Source organism: Trachypithecus francoisi, unplaced genomic scaffold (assembly GCF_009764315.1).
Source record: "Trachypithecus francoisi isolate TF-2019V2 unplaced genomic scaffold, Tfra_2.0 Lachesis_group19, whole genome shotgun sequence".
NCBI classification, from domain to species: Eukaryota; Metazoa; Chordata; class Mammalia; order Primates; family Cercopithecidae; genus Trachypithecus; species Trachypithecus francoisi.
The window spans coordinates 43,980,063-44,007,676 of NW_022681464.1; the positions used below are offsets into that span (position 1 = coordinate 43,980,063).

At 37.6% G+C, this 27,614-nt stretch overlaps 1 protein-coding gene and 1 non-coding gene across 17 annotated transcripts in view; both read left to right on the top strand.

Moving 5' to 3' along the window:
* Positions 1-26,230, top strand: part of ANKRD12 (ankyrin repeat domain 12) — a 134,041-nt gene extending 107,811 nt beyond the window's left edge. For 14 of the 16 annotated variants that reach the window (XM_033178330.1, XM_033178334.1, XM_033178337.1 and 11 more), the window contains 5 exons: positions 1,769-6,480; positions 12,496-12,594; positions 18,303-18,446; positions 22,014-22,109; positions 23,392-26,230. In XM_033178330.1, the coding sequence (XP_033034221.1) occupies positions 1,769-6,480; positions 12,496-12,594; positions 18,303-18,446; positions 22,014-22,109; positions 23,392-23,577 (5,237 nt within the window). In that variant the 3' untranslated portion in view covers positions 23,578-26,230. The remainder of the gene's footprint in view (positions 1-1,768; positions 6,481-12,495; positions 12,595-18,302; positions 18,447-22,013; positions 22,110-23,391) is intronic. The other 2 variants (XM_033178325.1, XM_033178335.1) reach the window with 2 other exon arrangements.
* On the top strand, positions 20,438-20,538 carry LOC117064285. The gene has a single exon (XR_004429358.1). It is a non-coding gene; the product is annotated as a small nucleolar RNA U13 (small nucleolar RNA).
* Positions 26,231-27,614: the final 1,384 nt, after the last annotated feature.

The following is a 27,614-nucleotide window of genomic DNA, read 5'->3' on the forward strand; positions in this document are numbered from 1 at the left end:
TGAATTGAAATGCATTGCTTCAAGTTGATGAATCAGGAACACAAATGACAAACCATGAATCTCTCAGTTTATGTTTAACTCCCTTAAGAGAATTTACAGGGCTGGGTGATGGGTGCAGTGGCTCATGCCTGTATTCCCAGCACTTTGGGAGGCCAAGATGAGTGGATCACTTGAGCTCAGGAGTTCAAGACCAGCCTGAGCAATTTGTGAAACTCCATTTCTACCAAAAATACAAAAAATACTCTGAAACACATAAAACAATTTGTGATGTTTATATAATTAAACCCTTTAAGTTAGTGTTTTTTAGTCAGTTTTGGATTAAAGGGTCTTATTCGAGTTAAATATTCTCTCTCCAAAAAAAGTGCATATGTGCAGAATTTACACATTTTACTAGCTAATGTTTCCCCTTAAGACCCCTGGGTTATATATATAAATGCATATGTATATAAATGTATATATAAATATGTATTTGGTTATTTTTTTAGTTTTTAATTATAGATACATAATAGTTGTATGTAATTTGTGAGGTACATGTGATATTTTGCTACAAGTATACAATGTGTAAAAATCAAACCAAGGTAATTAGTTTACCTCAAGCATTTATCATTCGTTTGTGATAGGGGCATTCTAATTCCTCTCTTAGTTATGGTGAAATAGGGAATAAATAATTAACTATAGTTGCCCTATTGTGCTACTGAACACTAGATCTAATTTATTCTAACTATATTTTTGTACCCATTAACTCTCTCTCATCTCCCCCTTTCCACAACCCTTCCCAGTCTTTGACAGCTGTCATTCTATGAGTTTAATTTTTCACTCCCACATATGAGTGAGAACATGCTATATTTGTCTTAGTGTGCGTGACTTATTTCACTTAAATTACTGTCCTCCAGTTCCATCCATGTTGTGGCAAATGATAGAATTTCATTCTTTTCTATGGCTGAGTAATATTCCACTGTGTATATGAACCACATTTTCTTTATTCATCTGTTGATGGACACTTAGATTGATTCCATATCTTGGCTATTGTGAATAGTGTTGCAGTAAACATGGGAGTGCAGTTATCTCTTCCGTATACTAATTTCCTCTCACTCCATTTGAAATGGCTTTTATCCAAAAGGTAGTCAGTAATGAATGCTGGCATAAATGTGGAGAAAGGGGAACCCTTGTACACTGTTGGTGGGAAGCAGCCACTTTGGAGAACAGTTTGAAAGCCCGGGCGCCTGTAGTCCCAGCTACTTAGGAGGCTGAGGCAGGAGAATGGCGTAAACCCGGGAGGTGGAGCTTGCAGTGAGCTGAGATCCGGCCACTGCACTCCAGCCTGGGAGACAGAGCCAGACTCCGTCTGAAAAAAAAAAAAAAAAAAAAACAACTACAAATAGAGCTACAGTATGATTCAGCAATTCCGCTGCTGTGTATACACCCAAAAGAAAGGAATTCAGTATATAAAAGAGATATATGCTTCTATGTTGACTGCAGGACTATATTTTTATACTATATATTGTGATTTTAACATACACTGTGCTTTTAGAAGTGTCAAAAGGAGCCTCACCATAAAGCATATTCTCTAGAAAAACTGTTCTACAACACTATCAGAGTTCTTACATTTTGCTATTACATTATTTCCATATAAATCTGAAGTGATTATGAATTTGAAATGTTTATTGTATAGGCTATATCTTTTTCTCAGAAAAAAAAAAATATATATATATATATTTTTCTGACAGTTGTGTGTTGACCAACACCACATTTTCTTTTTTTATTCTAGATTCCGAAGAGGCTCAATCTGTAAATCCTTCTAGTGTTGATGAAAATATTGACTCTGAAACAGAGAAAGACTCTCTCATCTGTGAAAGTAAACAGATACTTCCCAGTAAAGCACCTCTTCCATCTGCCCTTGATGAGTATGAGTTCAAAGATGATGATGATGAAGAAATTAATAAGATGATTGATGATAGGCATATTCTTAGGAAAGAACAACGAAAAGAAAATGAACCTGAAGCAGAAAAAACTCATTTATTTGCAAAACAGGAGAAAGCTTTCTATCCTAAATCATTTAAAAGTAAAAAACAAAAGCCATCTAGGGTCTTATATTCAAGTACTGAAAGTTCTGATGAAGAAGCTCTTCAGAATAAAAAGATTTCTACTTCATGTTCTGTCATCCCTGAAACATCAAATTCTGATATACAGACCAAAAAGGAATATGTAGTTTCAGGTGAACACAAACAGAAAGGCAAAGTTAAAAGAAAATTGAAAAATCAGAATAAAAATAAAGAGAACCAAGAGCTAAAGCAAGAAAAGGAAGGAAAAGAAAATACAAGAATAACAAACTTGACAGTAAATACTGGACTAGACTGTTCAGAAAAGACCAGAGAGGAGGGGAACTTTAGGAAATCTTTTAGCCCAAAAGATGATACTTCATTACATTTATTTCATATTTCGACTAGTAAATCTCCCAAACATTCTTGTGGATTAAGTGAAAAACAGTCAACACCACTAAAACAAGAACATACTAAAACATGTTTATCACCAGGAAGTTCCGAAATGTCATTACAACCTGATCTTGTTCGGTATGATAATACAGAATCTGAATTCTTGCCAGAAAGTTCAAGTGTAAAATCCTGTAAACATAAAGAAAAAAGCAAACATCAGAAAGATTTCCACTTAGAATTTGGTGAAAAATCAAATGTCAAAATAAAGGATGAAGATCATAGTCCAACATTTGAAAATTCAGATTGCACACTGAAAAAAATGGATAAAGAAGGTAAAACATTAAAAAAACATAAATTGAAGCATAAAGAGAGGGAAAAAGAAAAGCATAAAAAAGAAATCGAAGGTGAAAAGGAAAAATACAAAAATAAGGATAGTGCCAAAGAACTGCAGAGGAGTGTGGAATTTGATAGAGAATTTTGGAAAGAGAATTTTTTTAAAAGTGATGAAACTGAAGATCTCTTTTTAAATATGGAACATGAATCCTTAACATTAGAAAAAAAATCAAAATTGGAAAAAAACATCAAAGAAGATAAATCAACCAAGGAAAAGCATGTCTCAAAAGAGAGGAACTTTAAAGAGGAACGAGACAAGATTAAAAAGGAAAGCGAGAAATCTTTTAGGGAGGAAAAAATAAAAGATCTAAAAGAAGAGAGAGAAAACATACCCACAGATAAAGACTCAGAATTTACTTTGAGTATGAGTGCCATTGAGGAATCCATGGGGCTTCATTTAGTGGAAAAGGAAATAGACATTGAAAAACAAGAAAAGCATATAAAGGAAAGTAAAGAAAAACCTGAGAAGCGATCTCAAACTAAAGAAAAGGACATTGAGAAGATGGAAAGAAAAAACTTTGAAAAAGAAAGGAAGATAAAACATGAGCATAAGTCAGAAAAAGACAAATTAGATCTTAGTGAATGTGTTGATAAAATAAAAGAAAAGGACAAGCTATATTCGCATCACACAGAAAAATGCCATAAAGAAGGTGAGAAGAGCAAAAATACTGTTGCTATTAAAAAAACTGATGACAGAGAGAAAAGTAGAGAAAAGATGGATAGGAAACATGACAAAGAAAAGCCTGAAAAAGAGAGGCATCTAGCAGAAAGCAAAGAAAAGCACTTGATGGAGAAAAAAAATAAACAATCAGATAGTAGTGAGTATACTAAATCAGAAAAAGGCAAAAATAAAGAAAAAGACAGGGAGCTAGATAAAAAGGAAAAATCTAGAGATAAAGAAAGTATAAATATAACTAACTCCAAACACATACAGGAAGAAAAAAAATCAAGTATAGTAGACGGTAATAAAGCACAACATGAAAAACCCTTGTCCCTTAAAGAAAAAACAAAAGATGAACCTTTGAAAACTCCAGATGGAAAAGAAAAAGATAAGAAAGATATAGATAGATACAAAGAACGAGACAAACATAAAGATAAAATTCAACTAAATAGCTTACTCAAGCTAAAATCTGAAGCAGATAAGCCCAAACCTAAGTCATCACCAGCGTCAAAAGATACCCGGCCTAAAGAAAAGAGATTAGTGAATGATGATTTAATGCAGACAAGTTTTGAACGGATGCTAAGCCTTAAAGACCTAGAAATAGAACAGTGGCACAAAAAACATAAGGAAAAAATTAAGCAAAAAGAAAAGGAACGGTTGAGAAACCGTAACTGTTTAGAACTTAAAATAAAAGATAAAGAAAAAACAAAGCATACACCAACTGAATCCAAAAATAAAGAACTTACTAGGTCAAAGAGTTCAGAATTGACTGACGCATATACCAAGGAGAAACAACCTAAAGATGCTGTGAGTAACAGATCACAATCTGTTGACACCAAAAATGTAATGACTTTAGGGAAGTCATCTTTTGTTTCAGATAATAGCTTAAACAGGTCTCCTAGATCAGAAAATGAAAAACCGGGTCTCAGCTCCAGATCTGTATCCTTGATTTCTGTTGCTAGTTCAGAAGATTCCTGCCATACTACAGTGACAACCCCAAGGCCTCCAGTTGAGTATGATTCTGACTTTATGTTAGAGAGTTCAGAATCCCAAATGTCCTTTTCCCAGTCACCTTTTTTGTCAATTGCCAAATCTCCTGCCCTGCATGAAAGGGAACTGGACAGCCTGGCTGACTTGCCAGAGCGGATTAAACCACCGTACGCAAACAGACTTTCAACATCCCATCTTAGGTCATCTTCTGTAGAAGATGTTAAACTAATTATAAGCGAGGGGAGACCTGCTGTAGAAGTTCGAAGATGTAGCATGCCTTCTGTCATTTGTGAACATACAAAACAATTCCAGACAATATCAGAAGAGAGCAATCAAGGTAGCTTATTAACTGTGCCAAGAGATACTAGTCCTTCTCCCAAACCTGAGGTATTCTCAAATGTGCCTGAAAGAGACCTTTCAAATATGTCTAACATACATTCCGGTTTTACAATTTCTCCAACTGGAGCTTCAAACAGCAAATATGTTTCAGCTGATAGAAATGTCATCAAGAATACTGCCCCAGTGGGCACTGTAATGGACAGTCCAGTGCATTTAGAGCCATCTAGTCAGGTTGGTGTGATCCAGAATAAGTCATGGGAGATGCCTGTTGATAGACTAGAGACATTAAGCACCAGAGACTTTATCTGCCCAAATTCTAACATACCCGATCAAGAATCCTCTCTTCAGAGTTTTTGTAATTCTGAAAATAAAATATTGAAAGAAAATGCTGATTTTTTATCCCTGCCCCAGACTGAACTGCCAGGAAACTCTTGCGCTCAGGATCCAGCATCCTTTATGCCTTCACAGCAGCCTTGCTCTTTCCCCAGCCAATCACTTTCAGATGCTGAATCGATTTCTAAACATATGTCTTTGTCGTATGTTGCCAATCAAGAGCCAGGTATTTTACAGCAAAAAAATGCAATTCAGATTAGTAGTTCTGTTTTAGATACTGATAATGAATCTACAAAAGACACAGAAAATACTTTTGTCCTAGGAGATGTTCAAAAAACAGATGCCTTTGTCCCGGTGTACTCTGACAGCACTATTCAAGAAGCATCACCAAACTTTGAGAAGACTTATACTTTACCTGTGTTACCATCAGAAAAGGACTTTAATGGAAATGATGCCTCTACCCAGCTAAATACACATTATACATTTAGCAAACTAACTTACAAGTCTTCCAGTGGCCATGAAGTTGAGAATAGTGCAACTGATATTCAGGTCATTTCACATGAAAAAGAAAATAAACTGGAGAGTTTGGTTTTAACTCATTTGAATAGGTGTGATTCTGATTTATGTGAAATGAATGCAGGGATGCCAAAAGGAAACCTAAATGAACAAGATCCAAAACATTGTCCTGAAAGTGAAAAGTGTTTGCTTTCCGTAGAAGATGAAGAATCTCAACAAAGCATTTTATCAAGTCTGGAAAACCATTCACAACAGTCAGCTCAACCAGAAATGCAGAAATATGGTCAGTTAGTTAAAGCAGAATTAGAAGAAAATGCCGAAGATGATAAAACTGAAAACCAAATTCCTCAAAGAATGACTAGAAACAAAGCAAATACAATGGCAAATCAAAGCAAACAGATTCTTGCTAGCTGTACACTATTATCAGAAAAAGACAGTGAATCCTCATCTCCTAGAGGAAGAATAAGATTAACTGAAGATGACGATCCACAAATTCACCATCCACGGAAAAGGAAAGTGTCACGTGTACCTCAGCCTGTGCAAGTGAGTCCCTCTTTACTACAAGCAAAAGAGAAAACTCAGCAATCTTTGGCAGCCATTGTAGATTCTCTGAAACTAGATGAGATTCAGCCATACAGTTCAGAGAGAGCAAATCCATATTTTGAGTACTTGCACATAAGGAAAAAAATAGAAGAAAAACGCAAATTATTGTGTAGTGTGATTCCTCAAGCACCTCAGTATTATGACGAATATGTAACATTTAACGGATCCTATCTCCTGGATGGAAACCCCTTAAGCAAGATTTGTATTCCCACAGTAAGTAACATCATCCCTTCCTATACACCTGTAAGACTGCCCAATAGAAGTATAACGCTAGCCACATAGGTAATTTGAAGTTTTCTAGTAGATTCTTTCAGCAAAACCGTCTGTTAATGAGTCAAGAAATATAAAGCTAGTAACGTTCTTCTTTCATTCCCCAACTTTATTTTCCCTTAAAGAGTAAGAAATTTTAGCCGAAATAATATATAGTGACATAGCCTTGAAGTATAGGTACAACTATAAAAAACATTTAAATTAGAACTTTGTACAAATGATTTCAGTAAAAATCATTTCAGATGAACCATATTAGATTGCTGCCTTAAATCAGTCTATTGACTTTATATATGTATACATTTATTGTATAAATTTATCCAGGTATTTATACACATAGACTATATAGAGTCTGCATATGTATTGTAAACACCTAAATGTGTTTGTTATATTCGTACTGTCGTCACCTTTTCTTACTGTTGCAAAGGTGATGTAATTCAAGTTTGACTTCCTTGAAACAATTCTTGGGATATATCTAGTTATATTAGAAGTTTAGCTGTATCAAATACTGTTCTAAAAGGGACTATAAGCAGAGGTGAGAAATATTCCTGGATGTAGTGGGAAGATTTTTTTAATTTTCATTTTTTAATGAGAATTACTAAAGTAGCAAAACACAGCACAATATAGTAGAAAGCACTGTAGATTTCCAATTCGCATATATTACTGCAGTCTGGATTTTGCTACAGACCCACGCTGTGTGATCTTAAATCATTTCCCATCTCTGATCCTTAGTTTTCACATTTGTAAAACAAGAATAACTGTCTACTATACTTCAAAGCAGGTTGAAATAGTATATACTAAAGCCCATTAAAACTTTTAAACACTATATAGATTTAAGGTGGTTACCGTTGTTTTATACAGCTGCAGATCACTGTAAGGGTCGTATTTATCCAAGCTAATATATGAACTCCAGACTTGTACATAAAATGCTGTGTGTTTGAGTTTACTGGACTGAAACTCGTTTACTTAAAATTTAGTTAGAAAAATAATAAAGACCAGAATAACAAAAATCTTGTGGGCACTACATTCTTTTTCTTACTTTCCAATATGGCTTTATCCATTTGTTTCCTCCCAGCCAACTAATTGCCATTTTATGAAAGTAATCTTTCCTCACATTTATGTAATCCAATTATAGAACCCATTAGAAATTATAAAGTGGAGGCCAGGCCTGATGACAATAACTGTAATCCCAATACGTTAGGAGGCCAAGGTGGAAAGACCACTTGAGGCCAGGAGTTCAAGACCAACAAGATGTCTACAAAAATAAAAATGAAACAAATGTGGTAAAACATACCCAGAGTCAGTTTGTTTATCCTTCCAGTACTTTAATCATAATTTAACGAGAATGCTGCTATTTTTCCAGAAGAAATCAAGGGGAGTAAAACTGCAGGTCAAATCCCCAAAATCAAATGAACAGGGAGGAAAACGAGATTTGTTACAATCTAGTCTCTGCTGTGGCCACTGATTACACACTACAGAAATCTTGAAGGGGTTCCAAGAGTGGATGATAAAAGGAAAGTGAATCCATGAGTAGCTGTCAAGGGAGTATTGTCAAGACTCCTGGGACCCGGATATTGAAAGACAAATCTCCAAGCATGATTTACTTAAAAGGTAGAGGAGGAAAACAGCACAGGGAAAGCTTCCTCAGAGAACCTCCGTATCTCTTTGGTGAATTTCCCTTTCTGCTATGTGTGATCTATGTTAATGATTCCCACATTTAAATATCCTGCCCAGATCTCTCTCCTTGACTTCTTTTTTGTAACTGCATAGCTCCACCTGAATGTCCATAAGCTTCAGAAACTCAGTAAGTCAGCACTGAGCTGAACTTACCCAATAACCTGCTTCTCTTTCTCCTCTCCTGTCCCCTCCTTTGGCGTCTCTTATCACCCTCCAGTTCTCACACTAAGCCTCAAGTCTTTCTGAGGTGTTCCCTCTTGTTTATGTTTATTGGGCCAGTCACCAGTATTTTTCGAACCTATTTCCTTCACTCCCTCCTCCATCTCACACCAACACAATAGTAATCTGCTTCCTCAATTCCTTGCCTACAATGTTGTCCCCATAGTGTCTGTTCACACACAGCAGCAAGCTGTCAGACCTTTCATGGTTCTCCATTACTTAACCCTAACATGTTCTACATAATACCTCTTCCACAGTATGTTATTTAAAAACCTCCTGTGCAAATGGGGGAGGCTTTCATGGTCAAGTAAGTTTGGGAAGCACTTTTAATCTAAAAATAGGTTCACTGCAGAACTTACCAGAAACTTTGATGTATTGGGAGTTTTCTAAGTGGGTACATTTATACAAGTATACAGTGTTTTCCAAACGTGTTCTTGGAAGCATTTTTGTAGATCTTTACAGAATTGTAAGATTGTAAAGAATTGTAAGAGATACTGTGGGCCCAATCTTCTGTGGAACATACTTTAAGAAAAGCACATTTACAGCATAGACTGCAGCCTGCATCACTTTGCCCCCGCTGATCTCTTCTGCGATCTTAAGTTCTTAGAAGATCAGATTTGACAAAATGGTGTGAAATGAGGATGACGAGAGTAATGGCAAAACCCAATTCCTTTTGCACCAACCTGGAGCTGTCTGCAGATACCGTTCTGTTTGTTTTTGCATGCCATCCTCTTCTGGGAATTACCTCTCTCCCTCCTTTTCCTTTCTTCCCACATGACTCATTTCACTAACTCTTTAACTCCCGCACGTCCTATAGGATGCAGGTCAGGCATTTACCCTCTTGAGGAAGCTTTCTGTGGCACCTCAGTATCAGACAGTAGATAATCCGTCTTCTGCATTCCTTGAAATAACTAGAGGCCTGTGTGGTTTTCTAATACTAGACAGCACCAGACTGCCTGTAACTCATAATACTAAACAGCACCAGACTGCCTGTAACTCATAATACTAAACAGCACCAAACTGCCTGTAACTCATAATACTAAAACAGCACCAGACTGCCTGTAACTCGTAATACTAAAACAGCGCCATACTGCTATAACTCATAATACTAAAACAGCACCAAACTGCCTGTAACTCATAATACTAAACAGCACCAAACTGCCTGTAACTCATAATACTAAACAGCACCAAACTGCCTGTAACTCATAATACTAAAACAGCACCAGACTGCCTGTAACTCATACTAAAACAGCACCAAACTGCCTGTAACTCATAATACTACAACAGCACCAAACTGCTGTAACTCATACTACTAAAACAGCACCAAACTGCCTGTAACTCATAATACTAAAACAGCACCAAACTGCTGTAACTCATAATACTAAACAGCACCAAACTGCCTGTAACTCATAATACTAAAACAGCACCAGACTGCCTGTAACTCATAATACTAAACAGCACCAGACTGCCTGTAACTCATAATACTAAAACAGCACCAAACTGCTGTAACTCATACTACTAAAACAGCACCAAACTGCCTGTAACTCATAATACTAAACAGCACCAGACTGCCTGTAACTCATAATACTAAACAGCACCAGACTGCCTGTAACTCATAATACTAAAACAGCACCAAACTGCCTGTAACTCATAATACTAAACAGCACCAGACTGCCTGTAACTCATAATACTAAAACAGCACCAAACTGCCTGTAACTCATAATACTAAAACAGCACCAAACTGCTGTAACTCATAATACTAAACAGCACCAAACTGCCTGTAACTCATAATACTAAAACAGCACCAAGCTGCCTGTAACTCATAATACTAAAACAGCACCAAACTGCTGTAACTCATAATACTAAACAGCACCAAACTGCCTGTAACTCATAATACTAAAACAGCACCAGACTGCCTGTAACTCATAATACTAAAACAGCACCAAACTGCCTGTAACTCATAATACTAAACAGCACCAGACTGCCTGTAACTCATAATGCTAAAACAGCACCAAACTGCTGTAACTCATAATACTAAAACAGCACCAAACTGCCTGTAACTCATAATACTAAACAGCACCAGACTGCCTGTAACTCATAATACTAAACAGCACCAGACTGCCTGTAACTCATGATACTAAACAGCACCAGACTGCCTGTAACTCATGATACTAAACAGCACCAGACTGCCTGTAACTCATAATACTAAAACAGCACCAAACTGCCTGTAACTCATAATACTAAACAGCACCAGACTGCCTGTAACTCATAATACTAAAACAGCACCAAACTGCCTGTAACTCATAATACTAAAACAGCACCAAACTGCCTGTAACTCACGCTAAGTCTAAAGCAGTTCACAGGATGCAGAAATCAAACAAACGGAGTACTTCTATTAGAGGCCTGAGAAATGATCAGTTCCAGTAAGTTATTTGTCCTGTAGAATTTTCCACATTGTGATTCAACTGATTGAGTCTTTGTGGTTGTATTTAACATATTTTCAGTCTCTGCTGGTCATAGAGTCTGTAGAGCCAGCTGTGATTTTTGTCGAACTTTTCATATATGGTGTTATGATTCCTGTGGCACTACATCAAGAAGTGGAAAATACCTGGTTGTCCCACTTTCATATAGAATTGACTGTTAAACCAGAAGTGTTATAACTTGCCAAAACATACTGAGATATCTTCCTTTGCCCTAATGTGCTAGCAGTAATTATAAGCAACAATAAGAGGGGGAAAATACAGATTCTCCAAGGGGTAGAAAAAGAGTATTTAGGGATCACAGATGTTTTTTGCCATCTCTTGGATATCTTTTGTTTTGTTTTTAAACTTATGAGACAGGGCTTCATTGTGTTGCCCAGGCTGCAGTGCAGTGGTACAATCATAGTGTACTGCAACCTCAAACTCCTGGACTCAAGCTGTCCTCCCATCTCAGCTTCCTGAGTTGCTGAGGCTACAGGCGGACGCCACCACGTATTGAGACCGCATATTGATGGCTCTCAATATGTTGCCCAGGCTGGTGTCAAACTCCTAGTCTCAAGCAGTCCTACTTCAGCCTCCCAAAGTGATGGGATTACAGGTGAGAGCCACCATGCCCAGCCAAGATGTCCCTTTTTTTGTGTGTGTTTTTGAGACAGAATCTTGCTCTGTCACCCAGGCTAGAATGCGAATGCAGTGGCATGATCTCAACTTACTGCAACCTCCGCCTCCTGAGTTCAAGCGATTCTCCTGCCTCAGCCTCCTGAGAAGCTGGGATTACAGGCATGCACCACTACACCTGGCTAATTTTTGTATTTTTAGTAAAGACAGGACTTCACCATTTAATCAGGCTGGTCTCGAACTCCTAACCTCATGATCCACCCACCTCAGCCTCCCAAAGTGCTGGGATTACAGGTGTGAACCACCGTGCCTGGCCAGTGTATCTTAACTTTAACAGTGGAGTTACATGCATAGATTGAATCAGCTTCCTTAACCTCCAGTATCTACCAGAAAACACAGTTCACTACAATATCAAATTAGAGATGAACCAAAAGCTTTTTGGAGTATGAGTAGACAAAGTCATGTGGGATATTACATGTAATAAAGTTTGAAAAAAATTCCTTAGACCATTTTATCTGCTTTTATAAAAGAATTAAATGTAACACTCAGGACTTTAGTGTTTGATATTGTATTATGTCTGCAGACAGACCTCACTGTGTAGATACAATTGAACTGCTTTAATCTTTAGGAGTGTTTCCTCCATGTTTATACCAGCTTTTCTGGTTCTGCAACTCCTCCCTCCTTCCCTCCTTGTCTGTGAGCGACACTTACTGATGATCTAAAATGTGTCTGGTAGTCCTTCTAATTTGCTGTTTGAAATTTGTTGTGGCCTTAGAATCAAAACATCTAAACTGTGCTCAATGTTTCAAACAGAAGTAACAACCAGTTCTATAATTAGTGCTGTATTTAATTCACAGGACATCGGAATTTGATTTTTTAATGCACTAAAAGGGTTTAATTTTAAAAGAATAGCCCATTATTGTAAATAAAACCTAATATTTTAAACTATATATATCTTTTTAATTAGATTACACCACCACCTTCACTGTCAGATCCACTTAAAGAGCTTTTTCGGCAACAAGAAGTTGTAAGGATGAAACTACGTTTGCAACACAGTATTGAAAGGGTAAGAAATGTTTAAATTTGTACTTATGATAAAAACAACTGGTTTTTACCAATACATTAAAATGGCCAATAATTTTTTGTTAGTGGATTTTTAAAATTTAGAACCATTTTGAGAAATGGTTTGGTTTTATCTTGTGTTTAATTAGATGGAAAAATTTTAAGCCTATTTTAGGATTGCTGCTCCCATACTATAATTTATGTTGAATATATTTTTAATATGTAAGTCTCTGTCTTCTTGTTATTTGTTGAATTTGTAGAATTATAACAGTAGATTCCTAGTGGAATATTTGAATTTCCAAGTTTTGGAATCGTTGCTTGGTTCCAGCTATTTCAGGGCAAAAGGGCAAAATACTTATAAAGGCTATGCTTATTTGTCCACGTAGGTCTGCCTTAGTATCGGCCTTCCAGTGGTTAGTCTTGGCTTGAAATTACAGGAAGAAAAACCTTTATCAGAGTATTTATAGAAATTAGAAGTCATTTCACTTGGATTTACAAAATATAGTATGTTCTTAATTTTGGGTGAAGGTTGAGGACCTCTGAAAATGTGGTGTAAACTATGATCCTTCTTCACAAAAATATATCCATACTCATATGCAAACAAAATTTGTATATAATTTCTTTGATTCATACGTGATCGATTTTCTTGGCACAGGTTCTTAACTTTTTTCGTCCTGTGGACTTCTGTAACAGTCTGGGAAATTTGGAACCTCTTCTCAGAATGTTTTTAAATAAAAAAAAATTCATAGGATTACAAAGAGAAGCAACAAATAAAAGAAGCACAACACAGAATGTACAACACTGCATGGCCCATTGACAGTGCGCAGTTTGTCAGCAATAAGAAGTTAGGTAATACAGCACACATCAGTAGCTATTTCAACTGTCAGACGTTGGAAGTCACCTGGTATATACTCATCTGTGTACCTGTCCAGGTTACAGAAAGTCTTGCCACCTTACAGTTAAGAATTCTTACTTGAATTGTGCAATTTGTAGAACTTTAACACATAACAGAATGATAACATCTTCCATGTATTTGACCAATAAACAATTTAGAATTGCAGAATACTCGAGGGCAACTTTAAATGTCTAACTGATGTGAGAACAAAACAATTCACCGTGTGGTGGCTCAGTAACTACTAGCTACAAAATTGCTTAATCTTGGCCAGCTATGTCATACAAGTATCGCTACACAGAACTGCAGTTAGGTGTCATGTAGCAGCAGATCTCATAACTGCAGGGATTTTGTTTTGTTCTGTTTTTTGAGACAGACTCACTGTCACCCCGGTTGGCAGTGGTGTGATCATCATGGCTCACTGCAGCCTCAACCTTCCAGGCTCAAACCATCCTTTTGCCTCAGCCTCCCAAATAGCTGGGACTACAAGCATGCACCACCACACCCAGCTAATTTTTTAAAAAATCTTTTTGCCAGGCGTGGTGGCTCATGCCTGTAATCCCAGCACTTTGGGATCATCCTGGCTAACACGGTGAAACCCTGTCTCTACTAAAAATACAAAAAATTAGCCTGGCGTGGTGGCAGGCACCTGTAGTCCCATCTACTCGGGAGGCTGAGGCAAGAGAATGGTGTGAACCTGGGAGGCGGAGGTTGCAGTGAGCTGAGATCATGCCACTGTACTCCAGCCTGGGCGACAGAGTGTGAGACTCCGTCTCTTAAAAGAAAAAAAATTTTATAGAGATGGGGTCCCACTATGTTACCCAGGCTGGTCTGAAACTCCTGGGCTCAAGTGATCCTCCTGCCTTAGCCTTCCAAAGTGCTGGGATTATAGGCATGAGCCATTGTGACCAGCCACTGCTGGAATTTTGAAGAAGAATAAAAATTTGGGAGGATATCAGTACATCTGTAATACATTAATAATTTAGAAATATTTGTGATTTCTATGAATGACAAAGCTGCAGATACTCTGATTCTACTGTGGTTTGTAGACATATTTATGATTGAAAGAAATGCCAGTTGGAGGCTAGTGAAAATAAAGACGTAATTTTTTCCAATCCAAGTTCACAGACTACCCTACCCCCATTTTATCCTCAGGTTTCTTGAGGGTTTGAGGACCTCAAGGTAAGAGCTACGCTGTTCAAGGGTCATTTTCCCCACAGAAAATGGTAACATTTGAATGCTATACTAAATGAACAAACCAAGTTTACAGGCCCATTCCCTCAGAACTTCCCCATGCCACACTCTACCACCCAGGAAACTAAGAGGAAGCAATACATTGGCACACCCATAACCTGTCCTTAGAGGACACTGAGAGGCTCTGCCCTAGGGATTTAAGAATCCCTTAAATTCTAGGGATTTAAAATTAAGAATGCTGATCGAAAGTATACTATTTAGATTGTCAGTTAAGCAACATTTATAATAAAATAACATCTCAATTATTTTAGGAGGGAGAGGCTCTGACTTTAGAAAATGTATTTCTTGGCCAGGCGCAGTGGCTCATGCCTGTTATCCCAGCACTTTGGGAGGCCGGGGCGGGTGGATCACCTGAGGTCAGGAGTTCGAGACCAGCCTGGCCAACTTGATTTCAGCCTGGTGAAATCGCATCTCTACTAAAAATGCAAAAATTAGCCAGGCGTGGTGGTGGGCACCTGTAGTCCTAGCTACTCTGGAGACTGAGGCAGGAGAATCACTTGAACCCAGGAGGCAGAGGTTGCAGTGAGTTGAGATCGCGCCATCGCATTCCAGCCTGGACGACAGAGTGGGACTCCATCTCAAAAAAAAGAAGATGTATTTCTCACATGGTGTTTGCTTTTGAGGGATTTTTGGTTGTTGCTCTTAATCTCTACAGTACTACAACCAGCTTTCTAGGAAGACACATCTAGCTGTTTTTTCTTTGGCGTCAAGGTTTTGGATATGTATTACTTCAAGTTGCACTTTAAATTGCACTTAATCAAAAGTGTTAGGCCTACCTCTTTGAATATCATTTGTCATACAAGAATTAAGTTAATTAGGACCATGTTTCTTTGTTTTTTTCGTGAATTTAGGAAAGCATTACAACTCTGCAATAACACATATTTGGATATGTTGTGGCCTGTTTTCTCCATCAGGAGAAGACCGAAGTTCCCTGGAGCTGAGGAGAGAATGGGAAACATGGTGGGGACGAGAAGACAAGGCACATTCTTTGTACCCTCCCAGCCCAGGCTTCCAGACAGGGCCAATAAAATGGTCTGTCATGAAACTGGCAAGTTCGTGGAGTCACTTGCCCTCTCCATGAAGTCCCAGCCGGCCACAGGTCCCAGGGTTACCCCCATTGATGTTTAGGCCAAAGAGTGTAGTCAGGGCCAGATGGCACAATCTGTAGCCAAGACTAGAATGGGTTGGGGTCTGCAGCTGGACCCCAGGAATTCTCAGTTTGCTGAATGCAGAAGATTGCCTAGATCATTTTATGAACCTTGTGGTCGAGTGACTGCATATTACATAATTAGTTTTGGTCCCCACTGAATACATTCAGGCAGGATTTTATTGTGTGTGTCAGGTTTACAAGTAGTTGACGTCATCATACAGTATGTTTATTTCTATAAAAATATTCAGTATAAAAAAGCTGCCAACACAAAGGCATACCACTTCACACCCAGTAGAATGGCTGTGATCGAAAAGACAGATGTAACAAGTGCTGGCGAGGATGTGAAGAAATTAGAACCCTCCCATTGCTGATAGGAATGTGAATGACACAGCTACTGTGGCACAGTTGGATGGTTCCTCAACAAGTTGCACAGAGTCACCAGATAACCCGACAGTTCCACTCCTACTTATTTATCCAAGAGAAGTGAAAACATGCATCCAAACAAAAACTTGAGTGTGAACGTTTATAGCAGCATTTGTTATATTAGCCTCAAAGTGTAAACAGCCTGTAGGGGAGGCAAAAGTTAACCTCCACCATCTTAAGATCTCCAGCTGGGCCTTAAGGTCAACTCAGCCTCCCAAAGCATTGAGATTACAGGCGGAAGCCACCGTGCCTGGCCAGCATGTTTTAAGTGATTTTTATCTTTCTTCATCTGACATAGATAAACAGGAGAAAAAAGTGCAGATTTATTTCATATAAGGTTTATGTGACATGGGAGCCAAAGAAGTGGCAAAACCTGAGTGATTTTATGCTAGGTTGAAGAAAGAAAGGCGGCTATGGAAAAGTCACTAAAATCCACTGGAAGGCTAAAGGAAGATGAAGGTTATTTTAACCAGGTCTGTTTGTACAGAATTCTCTTGGCCTTGACTCCCTGTCACTGGTCATAAGAATGTTTCTTTCCTCCTGGTTTCAGGAGAGCATCTTTCCCATGGGAGTTTTATCTCTGGCTTTCAGGTAGAAAGGGGAGGTCAGAGCACTCTTGAGCCTGCTGACTTCAAATTGCCTTTAGCTCAAAATAATCCTTATGCCAAAGAGGCATATTTTGGGGTAGCATTTTCTGCCACCCTTCAAGCCCAAATGTCTATCAACTGATGAATAAATAAAATGTGGTATATCCATGCAGTAGAATATATTTTTCAGCCATAAAATGGGATAAAGTACTGATGCATGCTACAACATGGATGAACCTTGAAATCATTATGCCAAATGAAAGAAGTCAATCATGAAAGACCACATATTTGCATGTTGTATGATTCCATGTATATTAAATGTTCAAGATAGGTAATTCATAGAGACAAAAGTTAGGTTGGTGGTTACTAGGAGCATAGAGGAAGGGGGTTCAGGGAATAAGGAATGACTGCTGATGGGTAGCAGGTTTCTTTTTGGAGTGATAGAAATGTTCTGGTGATGGTGGAACATCTTAGTCAATACACTAAAAGCCACTATTTTATACCACCATACTTTGAAAAATAATTTTAAAATAGAGAAACTGCTAGTTTCGGAGAGAGAAAATGTATTTCTACTTTTGCAACACTGGGAGTTCTCAAATTTCTTAAGCCTACTGTGAAGAGAAGACTACTCTGAAATTTGGATTCTTTAGCTTGTGTGTGTGTGTGTGTGTGTGTGTGTGTTTTGTTTGTAGAGATGTGGTCTTGCCACTATGCCTGGCCTAACAAATTGTTTTTGAAATAAGATAAAATCACTTAAAATATGCAGGCCAGGTATGTGGGTCACATCCCTAATCCCAGCACTTTGGGAGGCTGAGAGAGGAGAATCACTTGAGCCCGGGAGATGGTGACCAGCCTGGGCAACATAGTGAGACCCCTATTTCTACAAAAACATTTAAACTAATAATTAGCCAAGTGTGGTGGTCCACACCTATAGTACTAGCTACTCAGAAGGCTGAGGTGCAAAGATTGCTGGAGCCCAGGATTTTGAGATTACAGTGAGCTATGATCATGCCTGCACACCAGCCTGGGTGGCAGAGTGAGAAGAGGCCAGGCACAGTGGCTCACACCTGTCATCTCAGCACTTGAAGAGGCTGAGGTGGGAGGATCACTTGAGCCCAGCATTTTGAAACCAGTCTGGGCAACATAGTAAGACTTCGTCTCTAAAAATATATATACATTTTTAATTGGCTGGGCATGATGACATACCCCTGTAGTCCCAGCTACTAGGGAGACTGAGGTGGGAGGATCGCTTGAGCCCAGGAGGTCAAGGCTGCAGTGAACTGTGATCACACCACTGCACTCCAGCCTAGGCGAGAGAGTAAGATTGTTCTTTAAAAAAAAAAAAAAAAAAAAGAAAGAAAGAAACTGTTGAAGAATTTATGTTTTTCAATTCTCTATTCAACTAGGAAAAACTCATTGTATCCAACGAACAAGAAGTTTTGCGAGTTCATTACAGAGCTGCAAGAACATTGGCAAATCAAACACTGCCATTTAGTGCTTGTACTGTTTTGCTGGATGCCGAAGTATACAATGTACCATTGGACTCTCAGGTAAAATGTTTGTTGATACATTTAGAAGGAATGCGCTGAAAAAATGCAACTTGGCTGTTTTTAGAATATATTTCTGTGGAAAGAACTTGAATTCAACAATCATTAAGGTCAAAGAAGAAAAACTCTTTCAAGCCAGAGTACTTCTAGATCAACTGGTCCTCCATTTTCTACAGCACTGTAAACATTAGGTTTCTGTTATAAAAACAGATGATCACAAAACACCTGTATGTTTAGGATACTGCCCTTATAGGTACATGTAATTTGCTTCTAAAGTGAGTGTTTATACCTTTAGTTCTGACCTTCAGGCAGCTAGAAAGCTATTGTACACTGAAAAATAGTGCAGCTAGATGGTACCTCTAGGTTGTGACAGTCCTAAAAACAGTGAATCTTCTAGTTTAACATTGAATGTTGGTGGAATACATGAATTGTGGAAGACTGGAGAAATACCTTCAATAAAGTTTACTGCTGCATATAAATTACATGAATTCAGAACCAGTCATACTAGTTTTCAGAATTTTTTTTATGGCTCATAAACCAGAAAAGAAAGAATTTAATGATTAAAATTTTTATAATAAACAGTGAAGGATTATCACCTGAAAACAGACTAGGAAATGCTGTGTTAAGGAAATAAGCTAGTAATACAAAAGATAATAAGGTATATCACAGAAAAATATTTTTAGACTCTTCTGAGCTTTATTGTTCTCATCTATAAAAGAATCAAGATTGAACTAGATAGGTAGGTTTCAAACTTAAGGCACTGGATGGGTGCGGTGTCTCATGCCTGTAATCCCAGCACTTTGGGAGGCCAAAGTGGGCAATCACTTGAGCTCAGGAGTTCAAGACCAGCCTGGGAAACATGGTGAAACCCCATCTGTACAAAAAGATATAAAAATTAACCGGGTGTGGTGAGGCACACCTGTAGTCCCAGCTACCAAGGACGCTTAGGTAGGAGGATCGGTTGAGCCTGGGAGGTCAAGGCTGCAGTGAGCTGGATTGCACTACTGCAGTCAAGCCTGGGCAACAGAGTAAGACCCTGTCTCAAAAAAAAAAAAAAAAACACTTTAAGGCACCAACTTTTATTTCAGATGAAAGTGTTCAGAGATATCTGAGGCCGCTATTAACATGAATAATTGGATCTCTTCAGAAAGAACTGTGTGATTAAAGAAATAGGCACTGGAGAGGCCACTGAGGGACTTTCTATAACTTTCATATTTAAAGATGTTTAAAGGGAAGAATGGATAGTTTTTAATAACTGCGATTAACAGTTTAACCATGTTCTTACAGGCTGGACTAAACAGTGGTATCTTGAGGTCTTTTCAAGTTTTGAGCAGGCATAGAGTAATGAAATGAATTTTAGAGCAATATAAATTGAGCTTTATAATCAAGCTACAATGAAAAGTCTCTTGAAGATTCCTAGCTCAGAATGGTTGAGTAAACATACATACCTGTCGATTTCTTCTTTCTCCCAAAACTCATTGAAATGACAAAAGACGCAAAAATTTAAAAGCCTGGCACGGTGGCGCATGCCTGTGGCCCCAGCTACCCCCGGTGGCTAAGGTAGGAGGATGGATTAAGCCAAGGAGTTCGAGCCTGCAGTGAGGTGTGATTGCGCCGCTGCACTCCAGCCTGGGTGACAGAATGACACCCTGTTTCTTAAAAATAAAGTAATTAATTAAATTCATTAAAAAGAAATTCATAGCAGACCTGGAAATTGAGGTGGGAAACTAACTGTTAGACAAAAACATTAAGGAATTTCTGATAAGATTTAAAATAGATGAAAACATGTTGGTAATCAAATACAGCAGAGTTGAGGAATGCCCAGTATCATATAGGTTAAAAAGACAATTTTAAAAATAAATGCATTTTCCTGGAACAGTATACATTTTCAGTTATAAAGGGATTTTGAGAATTTGAGTAATTCATTTTACCCTGCCCCAGATTTTCTTAGTGATCCAGACCACCTGACTTTAGATTAAATTAAGCTTCTTGAGATCCTTTTGTGGATCATAAGCCTGATGATTGGGGTTTCACACTGTGTGAGACAGGCCTCTCTCAAACCTTGTTGCATTGTGCACACATTACCTGTCTGACATGGGGTAAGAAATTTAGCTTGATGAGATACCAAAATGTGAGGTGTATTCTCTTGACAGAGAGAAACTTAGGCTAAAAACATTTCTGTATTTTTGGTGACTTACTTAAATATGGAACTGTTATCTACCGTTTTACAGCTGGCTTTAGAGTAGAAGGTCTCAGGTAGCGTGGGTATTTCCTATGGGAATAGCCTTGGAAGGAACTAAAGGGAAGAAATCTTGTCTACTTTTCTTTGGGTAGGGATAAGAGAGGTAGTCTACTCTCTTATCATTTCTTCCTTTTCAAAATAAACTTGTTTGAGCACCTGAAATGCGGTAAAGAAAAATAAATAAATAAAGTTGTAATATTTAAAAGAGCCAACAATATACATTTTAAATAGTCAAAACATCTAACTTGGAGACAAAGAAATTATAACTGCTAAAAATGTGAGTGGTGGCCAGGCACGGTGGCTTACACCTGTAATCCCAGCACTTTGGGAGGCCGAGGTGGGCAGATCACAAGGTCAGGAGTTCGAGACCAGCCTGGCCCATATGGTGAAACCACGTCTCTACTAAAAATACAAAAATTAGCCAGGCGTGGTGACGGATGCCTGTAATCCCAGCTACCTGGGAGCCCGCCGAGGCAGGAGAATCGCCTGAACCTGGGAGGTGGAGACTGCAGTGAGTCAAGATCACGCCATTGCACTCCAGCCTGGGTAACAGAGCAAGACTGTCTCAAAAAAAAATAAATTGTGAGTGTGGGGCTACCTGCTGCCTGGAAGTGACTGACAACATTGGTAGTGGTAGTAGTAGAGGGAGTGAGTGCCGCATTGAGTGCTTCCTGTGTACCTAAGCGTTATGATGAGGGCTTTATAGACACTTCGCATTCTCAGAACAAGCTGAAAAGAGGTACTGTTACCACATTTTACAGAGTAGAAGAATCAAACTGTATAATTAGTTCAAGATTACATAGTAAGATACAGAGCTGAAATTTGAATATAGTCTGTTAATTCCAAAACTGGTATTCTTAAGTGTTGATAAAGAATTTCTTCATGAGCACCCCAGATACTGGTCCTGGAAGAAATTTTGGCCTCAAAGGCAGCTCTCTCCCAACTAGATACTTTTTGTCCCTGCAGATAGTAAACAGTAACATTAAAATTAAATCTGTAATTGATTATACAGTAATAATGTCATAGGCACAGTACTTAATATAACATGCCTTTTTGCGAAACATCTTTGACTTAGAACAATAGGAATCTATTTTAATTAATAATTAAACCTACCATCCCAAGAGTTCTAATAACCAATCTGTCTGCACAGTGTGGAAATAAAAGTTTTACCAAACTTCAACAGTATTCAATTTATATATTTATTATTTTGATATAAATATATTTTCATCATTACTAAGAAAGGGGCATATCCCATAAAAATACTATAATGGCATATAGATTTTAAAGTGGTTTATTGTATTTTATAATATTCAACTTTTCTCTTTTAGTCTGATGACAGTAAAACTTCTGTGAGGGATCGCTTTAATGCAAGACAATTTATGTCTTGGTTACAAGATGTGGATGATAAATTTGACAAATTAAAGGTATGTATGTTTAGAAGTCAGTTTGAATGAATGTTTCCCCCTTAAAAAAAAAAAAAGCTCTACGGGAGAAATAATTAGGAGGGGAAATACTGGTTAGTCATGAATCCTCACACTGGGTCACAGTTGGAAAGATAAAGACCACAAGTCCATTTTAAGGACTAGCTGTAGTATGAAAGAGGAAATTACCACAGAAGATTCAGTTTCCAGTGTGGGTCTTCATGCTTATTATCCAGTGTACCTGTCTGGTTATAGTTTGAACATATAAAAGAACAGGAGAATGGTAAGAAAAGGAATGAAATTTTCAAATCTATAAATTATTTTATTTGAGATTTTGAATCATTTCAGAAGTCTTTTCCCCCTAGATTTTCATGTTTCTTTTGATAATTTGAAATCTCATCATTTGAAATAATATTTTCAAATTAAAATCTGTAACAGGAGTCCCAACCTTTCTAGCAACAGGGACCAGTTTGGTAGAAGACAATTTTTCCATGGGTTGGGCTGGGAGGATTGTTTGGGGATGAACCTTGCACCTCAGATCATCAGGCATTAGATTCTCATAAGGAGCACGCAACCTGGAACCCTCTCATGTGCAGTTCACAATAGGGTTTGAGCTCCTATGAGAATCTAATGCCGCTGCTGATCTAACAGGAGGCTGAGCTCAGGTGGTAATGCTTGCTCGCTGCCACTCACCTCCTGCGGTGTGGCCCAGTTCCTAACAGGCCATGGATTGGTACCAGTTCATGGCCCGGGGGTTGGGGACCCCTGCTGTATAAGATGAAAATGAAGTTGCAGACCCACAAATAGTTGGTATATGTGTACAAACAGGATGAAACAGAAATGGACTTGTAGGCCGGGTGTGGCGGTTCGCACTTGTAATCCCAGCACTTTGGAAGGCCCACGTGGGCAGATCACCTGAGGTGAGGAGTTCAAAACCAGCCCGGCCAACATGGTGAAACCCCATCTCTAACAAAAAAATTAGCTGGGAATAGTGGCACATGCCTATAGTCTCACCTACTTGAGAGGCTGAAGCAGGAGAATCGCTTGAACCCAGGAGGCAGAGGTTGCAGTGAGCCCAAGAGCTCACCACTGCACTCCAGCCTGGGAGACAGAGCGAGACTCCGTCTCAAAAAAAAAAAGAAAGAAAGAAATGGACTTGTAATTCAAATGCTTTTTATGCTCCTGATGTGTCCATCTTAGTCCCTAAAGAAACTGGAGGAGATTAATTTTTAAACAAAGCAAAGTTAACAGAATAATCAAGTAACTCTTCTCTTCTTTTAAATAGACCTGTCTTTTAATGAGGCAACAACATGAAGCTGCAGCTTTAAATGCTGTCCAGAGATTAGAATGGCAGCTCAAACTCCAGGAACTTGATCCTGCCACCTATAAATCTATCAGCATTTATGAAATCCAGGAGTTTTATGTTCCCCTTGTTGATGTTAACGACGACTTTGAATTGACTCCTATATAGCAGTCAGTACTTCCTGATGGTCCTGTCCTAACCTGGTGATGCCCAAGCATTATACTGTGGAATACTGCCTTTTGACAAAAATACTCATGCCTTTACAATTGTTAGTAAAGTTCGATTATAGTTGGTTATGTAGTAAACACTGTCATTTTATAAAAAATGAGAATTATTTTGGATCTTAGATCCAAACACAGTTTCTAATAGAAAACTATTATTTATATTGGGAAAGGTAACTATTGCATTAGAGCATGTTGGCAGACTGGTAGATATTTAAAAAGTTGAGAATCTGCTAACAGCGCTGGAAGTTGTTAGCACTCTGAGTAATAACCACTAGTATTCAAATCTCTTTCAGGTTTTATTTAAAAAAATATCAATAAACTAAGAGGTTCACTTCCTACCAAATAATTTCTAATGTGGGAGAAAAACTTGGCACAAAATTTCTTCAGTTTATTATCTGTAAATTAATTGTACAGTTTTCTTTTTGAAAGTTTTAATATTGTCTTCCTTTTTAATAACTTATTTTATACATATTGTGCAGATGTAAATCTTGTAATTAATGGTCAAACTGTATACAAAGGGATTGGTAGTCAAAACATGTATAAAGAAATACCTGTAAAACTGTTTTGTCTCATGTTTTATTGGACCAAAGTTGTGGTTTGTATGGAGTGTAGTAGTAGTGTGTACAGGTAGAAAACTTTTAAATAGGGCATGCATGTGTTTCAGTTACCTTGTTTTCATCACCATAACTGCAAAGATGTGGCTTAGTTGTATTGCATGCTTCCTATAATTTAACTCTCCATTAATTGATGCCTGCAATAGTGTAAGGCGTTTCATACTAGTCTCCTCTAGTAGACCTGTGACTTACTGTGTTGGACATATTATTTAGACTTAGTCATACAAAGGAACTTAGCTCTTTTTTCATCTCACAGTAGAGCCTATTTCCCCAGGAAAAAAATAAATGCCTTTGAATGAAAATTCTGAAATTGTAAATGTCTATTTTAATATTCAACTATGAAAGAATCTGTGAATATATGTAAATATGTTTAATAAATTTTATTGGTCATGTTAAATCATTGTAAAACTTTTTTACATTGCTTAATGTTTTAAGCTTAATAGCCTTTGCACTTTTAAAATAAAAACCAAGTATGCAAATCAACAGAAGATATTTGGTAGTCAAAATAAGTAAAAGAAATATAGGAATATTCCAGTCAGTCTCTGAAATGTTTATGAAAAACAGGTTAATATGTTGTATTTTTTTCCTTGTATCAAGATGCAAAACATGATTTGCAAAATTTTATAATTGAAATAAAACTTGGTATGCTGTTTTATAATAAATTAGCAATATACTTAGAAAAAAATCCAGTTTCTCCTATAACATGATGTAAATTAAATATTCAGGAATATTTCAGGTCTGAAATCTGCTGCTGAACTTGTTAGACATTTTTGAAAGGAAATTAGGTTAGTGTACAATTTATCATAAGTATATGAGGTAAAATTTGCAAAACTTTCCACAGTTCTTTCTTGAATTATACTGAATGTTTCTGTTCCAATAGAGAAAAGTGAAGCAAATATGTGAGGAATGAAGTGATCTAGTGGAAGTTGGAAATTCCAGCTAATGGGAGAGAATGTAAATGTTTTTGAGTGCAAAGGTACATATTAAGCTTAGGGATTTTTGAATTTTTACGTCAATTTATATTTTAATTCTTACTGTACTTGGCATGCGCAATAATGCAGCACATGTAAAAAAAAAAAATACACAGTGCAAGGACTTTATTATAAAGGTTGGATGTAGTTTTATTTAGAAATTTAGGTGAGAGATTTTGGCCTTTTTTATTGGATAAATTGGGCCAGAAAGGCAGGGTAGATTTCGAAGCACTGGTTCTGTTGAAGTTAAGTTTATTAAGCCTGGGAACATTAAAAGCTAATTTATAAAAGCAATACTTTTTAATATGAAAACTTCAAAGTTTGTTTATACTTTTGCCTAAAAAGGAAATTTGATGGGATACTGTGGCAAATCATAAAAATCAAAAACCAGGTAACTGAACTTTGAAGTTATAGAAAATCAGAGAGGGCTAAGTTTATAGGGCATTTGGTTCTGATGGTTCAGCCAGAGGTCTGGGAAATAGCGCTGCTGGACCAAGCAGAACAACCTTTTAGAAGATAACAGCGAGCAAGAAGGAATCTGGTGAATTTTAGTCATCCCAGCTTTTTAGTCTTAACCACAGTTCTCACTTTCTTCAATGGTACCTCAAAAAGCTGGAGCCTCTCTGCCATGATTATGCTTCTACAAATTTCCTTTGTAAAGAGACTCAAAGCTAATGATAGCTTAAAAGAAAAGTTAATGCCTTCTCATTGGAAATGTATAATCAAATAAGTAGTTAAGGGCTTTTGGTATTAAAGATATTCTGAAGCTCTGAAATGCTAGAAAAAAATTTGGAATGGAGTATATGCCTGAAAAGGGTTTGAATTCAGAAAGAAAAATAAAGGATGGTTAGTTTAATCAGTGATTCTTTTTAAACTCTTCAAATATCATGAACAAGATACTAAATTGTACCTAAGGATTTGTATTTCTTTACAATTTGTTCTAAATATGTTTAATGACTAGTTGATATTTGTGCATGTTATTTAATAAAGAGTTATATTTTTATAGAAAAAATAAGAGTGAAATGTGTGCTAACTGTTTTTTACTTAACTTTACTTGGGCAGCTAGCAAACTTGCAGAAATATTCCTCCTGGGAAAAGAAACAGCCTTTGAAGAATTAGCCTTTCAAGTTCAAATCTATTGAATAATGAGGTCTCACAAGTGAATGTCTAAGTGCAGGCATACCTCAGATATGCTTTAGGTTCCAGACCAATCACAGTCAAGCAAATACCACGACAAAGCGAATCGAGGAATTTTTTGGTTTCCCAGTGCATATAAAAGTTTTGTTTATACTATAGTCTATTAAGTGTGTAATAGCATTATGTCTAAAAATATGTACATAAGTTTAAAAATGTTGCTAAAAAATGGTAACAAAGTGAGCACATACTGTTGGAAAAAGAGCACCAATAGACGCTTGAAGCAAGGTTGCTACAAACTTTCAATTTGTAAAAAGCGCCAATATGTACAAAGCACAATAAAGCAAAGCACAGTAAAACAGGATTGCCTGTATTAGTTAGACATGCTACAAACTTCTTAATTGGAAACATGTCAAAGGCCCCATGAAGTTCATTTGAATGGGACTTAACAATTAGACAGTTATTCTAGAAATGGAGTGCAGACCTAAGTACAGGCTGGAGTACAGTGACCGGATCTTGGCTCACTGCAAGCTCCGCCTCCCGGGTTTACGTCATTCTCCTGCCTCAGCCTCCCCAGTAGCTGGGACTACAGGCGCCCGCCACCTCGCCCGGCTAGTTTTTTTGTATTTTTTAGTAGAGACGGGGTTTCACCGTGTTCGCCAGGATGGTCTCAATCTCCTGACCTCATGATCCGCCCGTCTCGGCCTCCCAAAGTGCTGGGATTACAGGCTTGAGCCACCGCGCCCGGCCGCATTTTCACCATTTGTACAAATTATTTTTAAATATTTAGGGCAAAATTGTTAGCTAGTAATGGAAAAGCTTGTGTGAGTTTAGTGGTTACAGTATCTTGTAATTCATCATTCTTCAAGTGGCTTCTTGGGAGTCGTCTTTGTACCTAAAATGGAGTTTTCTTTTAAGCCTCCACAGAAATAGTCACCTCAAGTATTTCCAGTCAGTAAAGGCAGAATTCATAGAAGAAACTGAGGCAAATTAAATTTAAACAATTCCATTAATCAAAATGGCTTTAAACAAATTAAGTATTAGCATAAAAATAGCAAAACTAAAAAAAAGGTTGGGTTTTCCCAGTGGTTAAATCCTATGTAATAATTGCAAATAATAGTTTTTCTGTATATGGATGGCATCCTCACAAAATAGGTCAACATGGTGAAACCCTTTACTAAAAATACAAAACTTAGCAGGCGTGATGGTGCCTGCCTGTAGTCCTAGCTAGTTGGGAGGTGAGGCAGGAGAACTGCTTGAAC